Source organism: Neomonachus schauinslandi, chromosome 4 (assembly GCF_002201575.2).
Source record: "Neomonachus schauinslandi chromosome 4, ASM220157v2, whole genome shotgun sequence".
Lineage (NCBI taxonomy): Eukaryota > Metazoa > Chordata > Mammalia > Carnivora > Phocidae > Neomonachus > Neomonachus schauinslandi.
The window spans coordinates 33,038,775-33,044,774 of NC_058406.1; the positions used below are offsets into that span (position 1 = coordinate 33,038,775).

Consider the following 6,000-nt stretch of genomic DNA (forward strand, 5'->3'; position numbering starts at 1 on the left):
GGCTGGTGGGAATGCAGCAGAAGCCGGGAGACTGGGCCACAGGGCCTCTCTTTTGAGAGGTGGACCTCTCAGAACTCCCACTAATGGACCAGTTAGAATCCACACTTTGCACTCTGGGCCCACTGCCACCTCCTACTCCTGGCTTTCCAGGAGCCTGCCTGTCCACTTGGACTCCAAAGTTATTTGATAAGACCCAGACCGAGACCAAGGACTCATGCAATCAATGTGTGAGCTGAGGAACCTTTTAGGCTGTGTTACCCATCACCCAAAAAGGTCTTTTCAAAGCGCTCAGGGGAAAGGGAGAGAAAAATCTCATGAGTTCTGCTGCCCCAGCTCCATCCAGGACAGCTGGACCATGGGTCTGGCTGCGCTGACTTCTTGGGACCAGGAAGATAAATACTTGCTAGAAATCAGCACGTCAACCTGAGGAGGACACAGCCTGGAGCCCTGACCCTCCCTGCCCCCTCACCCCGCCCGCCCCAGGGCAGGGGGTACCTTTATAAAGTTTTGCAAAGTGGCACACCCACGTGGTCCTCCCTGAGATCCAGCCCGCCCCACAGCAGTCAGCTTGCCGTCACTTTTCCTTGAGGGGAAGAATCATCTAGATCTGCACTGATCAATCAGGGAGCTGAGGGCCACATGTGGCAATTGAGCATTTGCAACAAGGCTAGTCTGAACTGAGATGCACAGAATAAAAGACTGAAGTAGCTTATTACTCATTTGTAATCATTCACTACCTGGAAATCATAATCATAAATCATAATCATTCACTAACATGAAAATATTTGGGGGTTAAATAAAAATTGTCGTTTATTATTTTCACCTTTTTTTAACCTTTTTAACGTGGCTACTAGGAGATTTTATTATTTGTTTAAAGATTTTATTTATTCATTTGCCAGAGAGAGAGCACAAGCAGGGGCAGCGGCAGAGGGAGAGGGAGAAGCAGGCTCCCCGCCGAGCAGGGAGCCCAAAGCGGGGCTCGATCCCAGGACCCTGAGATCATGGCCTGAGCCGAACAGGCAGACGCTTAACCGACTGAGCCACCCAGGCGCCCCTACTAGAAGATTTTAAATTACATCTGTGGCTCACATTATAATGCTATTTGACAGCACTGCTCTCAAGTTATGACTGGCTCCCCCATCCTCTCCACAGAACAAAGCTAAGAGAGGTCAAGCATGATTATTTTGTGAGCCGATAATGGGAAGAAAACTCCGACTTTTTCTTATCTATTTCACACATACCAGAAGGAGAGAGAGGAAGAGGCATTGCAAGGGGCCCAATCCAGGAGATGGGTGACAGCCTGCAACCACCTCCAAGCGGGCCCCGTTCACCCACCCGAAGTGCGTGTGGTGTTAGAAGCAGAGCGCTGGCCACATCCCTGGTGCACTTCAGAATCCTCCAAGGGCACCTCAGAGGAGTCCAGACGCCTTGCCATGGCAGGCGAGTCCCTGTGCAACCTGCCAAACTTGTCCTTCCAGCCTTATCTCACATGCTGCCTGCCCCTGTCTCTTCACACATTCATTCATTCGACAAATATTTACTGTTACTTCCCACGTGCCAGGCAAAGTGCTGGCTACTAAGGTCAGGTGGTTAGCAAAACAGACACTAAGACCCCCCTGTGGTGGGGGATGACAAGTAAGTAAATAGAGGCAATTACAGCACATGCTTAGGTAAGAGCAGCTGTGCGGCAAAGCACTAGGGGCCGTGGGTGTACCAGAGGCACCTAAACCAACCTGGAAGTCCGAGAGGGCTTCCTGGAGGAGGTGACATCCCAGTTGAAGAATATGAGTTGGCCAGACTGAGGCTGGATGGTGGTAAATACCCCGTGCAGGGGAACTCTGAGTTCAAAAACCAACCGGAAGGGCAAAGCAGTGGACAGAGCATGCAGAACTGAAGGACATGCCATCTGGTTGGAGGGCAGGGGCCAGGCGCAAATGACTGGCCTGGGGTAGATGGCAGGGGCTGTGTGAGCCCTGCAAAAGAGTGTGGCATATACCCTAAAGGGTTTATTCTGCAACAGTTTTAAGCAAAGGAGCTCCCATTTCACACCTGAAAAGCCTTTCCCCTCCTCTGGGTGAGCTCAAGTCCCACCTCCCCCAGCAGGAGCCACGTCCAGGGGGCCAACCTCCTGCATCAGGCCCTTGGGGCTTTAAAGGAGACGGAGCAAGGGGCTTGTAGGGGCTCCAATCCAGGGATGAGGGTACTGGGCCTGAGTTTGGGGATCAGCTGGTGTTGGGGTTTGGGGCTGAGGCAGGATTTGAGTTTGGGGCTGGGATTTGGGGGCTGAATTCAGGAACAAGAGTCAAAGTCATGGTCTAGGGTCTAATTCCAGAATTTGGAGCCTGGGATTGGGGTGAGGAGTTGGAGCGGAGGTTTCAAGCCAGATTTGGGGTTGGGATTTGAAGCTGGGGCTGGAATTGGATTTGGAAATGGGGCTGGGGGTTGGGGCTAAGATGTGGGGTAGGGGTTGCAGTCGGAGCTAGGAAATCTAGTTAGGGTTTGAAAGTGCAGCTGGGGTTGGGGGTTAGGCTTAGGCTGGCACTAAAACTAAGCTGGGCTTGGAGCGGAGGGGGGATGGGTTAGGGTCCAGGCTCTGGGGCAGATAGACAACATTCCTCCTGCTGCCCAGATCTGAGAATTGTGTTCGAGCCCTAACAGCAGCGGACAGAAGCCCCTCCCTTCCTAGGAATGCCTCAGCCCGGCAGAAGGAGCTGTGCCACGTCAGCCAATCGACTCAAGCCCTGCCTAGGAAACACCTGCTGATCCTCCTCCCTCCCCACGCACACCCCCAGGGCTTACCTGGATGCAGGTTAGGCAGGTGAAGCACCTCCCCGGAAATGGAGCTGGAGTGCCGCATCTGCCTGGCCCTGCCTGCTCTGATCGGATCCAGCACTTCCAGGCTTCTTGTGAGTGCCCCATGGTCCCCTGACCCCCAACGCCCCCACTTTCTCCTACTGGCTCGGCCTGAGAACCTCCACCCACCCCCAGCCTGGCCCCACTGGCCCAGCACACCTGTGCAAGCGCTTTCAGACCAGTGAAGGCACAGTCCTGAGGAATGCTGGGATTGACTCCAGGTCCCCTCCTAAGGCCCCTCCCCCACCTCCCTTGGGAGCATCTGCACCTGCTCCTCCCACCCTGTGTGCTAGGCTGCCCCTTCAGAGGGGTTGTGAAGGACAGACTCATGGGGGGTGTATACCGTGGAGGGCCATGTTCATCATATTCCTGGAACGACCCAGGACCTGCATCTTATGTGTAAAGCAGGGGTCCTATCCTGAATTGGAGGGGAGAACATTGTATTCTTTTATTTAAAAAAGCGTTCTTTAGGCATCTCTGCAGGCCCTGGAATTCCCATTGGAATTTTGAAGTGGAGATGTCAAATGACTCGCCCCCATCCTTCAAAATAAATGTTATTGTCCTCACTTTTCCAATAGGGAGAATGAGGCTCTAAGAGGAGAACTCATCTGGGGCTTCTCTGACCCTCCCTTAAGCCCCTGTTCTGACTCACCCACACACCGGGCATTTATCACATATATGCACCTGCTGTAAGCTGGGTTTCCTTGAGGGCAGGGACCACACTGCTTTATTTTGCCCTGTTTGAGTCATGTTGGCTGGCTGTTAAACGAGTAACCACTGTCAGGTCCCTCGCCCAAGTCCCATGGCTGGTAAGGACAGCAGCTGGGGTTCAAGGACAGAGCCCTCCTCCCTTTGCTCCACTTTAGAGAAATCCTAGAGGAGGAGAATGGCATGAGGGGGTTGGTGAGAGGGAGAATGGAGAAAGGAGCAGGAAGAGGGGCGTGGGTGGGGGTGATGAGGCAGGAGGCGTGGGGATGGAAGCAGGGACTATGTGGAGAGAGGTTTACAGGTGGCCTCCCTGGGACGTGCACTTCACAAGGAGGTAGGAAACATGAGAGGAGGAGGTCTGAGCTAAGATGACGAGCTTGGGTCGGGAAGTGTTGCATCAGAGATGACTAGGGAACATCAAGGTAACAATTGGCTTTGGGTCTGGAGCTTAGGAGGGAGATCCAGGTTTGGGGGAGAGAGGGATTGGGGCACCAGCAGCTGTGGATAGGAAATCAGATGAGACGTTGGGGAAGGAGAGAGTTAGGGATTAGATCCTGACCCACAGAGAAGTAGCTGCAGTCCCAAGAGAGAAGGTTCAGGGTCAGGCTGCTGGTTCCAGAAGGGTTAAGTCATAAGCCCCCTCCCTCCCCGCAACCCTCCCCCCAGGAGCCAGCGGTGACAGCTGAGGCCATGTGAGTCTGATCCTGAATGAGGCTTTATCTCTGCTCTCGGTCCCACCATCCACTGTGGCATCAGCTCCTTCGGCCAGCCGGGATGGGACAGGCAACTGAGAGAGCCAGAGAGGTCAGGGGCTGGGCCAGGGGCTTCCCCGGAGGGGTGGGGGAATGTGTTCTGTGGGGGAACTCTCCTGGGGCCATTGGAGAGGCACTCCCAAGTGGCAGTGCTGGGGAGGGGTCTGTCGGGGGACACTGGGGCAGATTCCCAGGGATCATCCCCCAGGCTCCCAGGAGAGACCATAAAGGGCGAGTGGGCTGGGGAGGTAACAAGTGTGATACCCCTGCAGGTGATGGTGACCATACCCTGGACTGGGAGAGGAACGGGACTCTGGGCCTCTAGCTGCCAAGCAGGTGGTGGGGGGCTCTAGGCCATGACCCGCACCCTGTAGCCCTGACGCTGCGCTCTGCCCTCTACCCCGCCCGCCGCCATGTCTGAAGGAGAGGCTCCGGCCGGCGGGGCCGGGGGGCTGCCCCCAGACATGCTGGCAGAGCAGGTAGAGCTGTGGTGGTCCCAGCAGCCGCGGCGCTCCGTGCTCTGCTTCACTGTGGCCGTGGTCCTGGTGGCGGGCTGTGGGGCGGGGGGCGTGGCACTGCTGTCCTCCACCAGCAGCCGCTCGGGCGAGTGGCGGCTGGCGACGGGCACTGTGCTCTGCCTGCTGGCCCTGCTGGTTCTGGTCAAGCAGCTGATGAGCTCAGCCGTGCAGGACATGAACTGCATCCGCCAGCCCCAGCACGTGGCCCTGCTGCGGAGCGGGGGAGGGGCCGATGCCCTCGTGGTGCTGCTCAGCGGCCTGGTGGTGCTGGTCACCGGCCTGACCCTGACTGGGCTGGCTGCCGCCCCTGCCCCGGCCCGGCCACTGGCCGCTATGCTGTCGGTGGGCATCGGCCTGGCTGCCTCGGGCTCGCTTTTGCTGCTGGGCTTGCTGCTCTATCAGGTGGGCGTGCATGGACACTGTCCCCCTCGCCATGCGGCCGCCCCCTCCAGCCACGGCGACCACAGGGGCAACGGCGGCATCTTCAGCATCTCAGGCCAGCTGTCTGCCGGCCAGCGTCACGAGACCACATCCAGCATTGCCAGCCTCATCTGACCGAATTCCCCTTTTCGGCCACCTGCCTCAGCGGCCACAGAGCTGTGCCGGGGTGTGAGCGGGCGTGAGTGGGTGTGTGCTTGCACGTACATGTGCAGAAGAGTGTGTGTGAGTATGTACGTCTCCCCAGGACTTGTGCTGTGGGACCACGTGTCCCCATGCCACAGGAAGGCGTGGGGTGTCTCCTCAGAACTGGGGGTCTGTGACCATGGAATGGTCAGTCTACCTGTCCCTCTCGAGTCCCTGAAGATTCTTGGCCCCTATTCCCAACACCCCTCAGATGCCACCCTGCCTTGTGACACCTATCAGGGACTTCCAGGAGTGACTGTTACCTGCCTAGCCCGGAAACCATCCCGGTGGCTCTTCACTGAGGAGAGTAACTGGTGACAAAGTGGAAAGAACACGGGCTCCACGATGTGCCAGGACTGGACTGGAACCCCCTCCGCCCATCTACCACTCACCAGCTGGGGGCCTGGGGCAAGTGACTTAACTTCACTGAGCTTCAGTTTCTGGAGAGTCACAGTCGTGGTCATGGAAATCGGTCGTGAGGGCCACATGCCATCGTGTATGGAAGGACCAGGCACATGGCAGGTGTGCAATAAAAGTGGTGGCCG

General features: G+C 56.8%; 1 protein-coding gene across 2 annotated transcripts; it reads left to right on the top strand.

The window, feature by feature from the left end:
• Positions 1-2,830: 2,830 nt before the first annotated feature.
• On the top strand, positions 2,831-6,000 carry TMEM125 (transmembrane protein 125). 2 transcript variants are annotated; one of them, XM_021683799.1, is made up of 3 exons: positions 2,831-2,906; positions 4,228-4,365; positions 4,586-6,000. In XM_021683799.1, the coding sequence occupies exon 3, from the start codon at positions 4,727-4,729 to the stop codon at positions 5,384-5,386; it is 660 nt and encodes a 219-aa protein (XP_021539474.1). In that variant the 5' UTR covers positions 2,831-2,906; positions 4,228-4,365; positions 4,586-4,726; the 3' UTR covers positions 5,387-6,000. The 2 variants fall into 2 exon arrangements, with proteins under 2 accessions (XP_021539474.1, XP_021539475.1); XM_021683800.1 differs by lacking the exon at positions 2,831-2,906 and adding an exon at positions 3,953-3,983.

Bases quoted from the DNA above. Each gene is read 5' to 3' on its own strand.
- TMEM125 (XM_021683799.1), top strand. From the start codon at position 4,727: ATGTCTGAAGGAGAGGCTCCGGCCGGCGGGGCCGGGGGGCTGCCCCCA.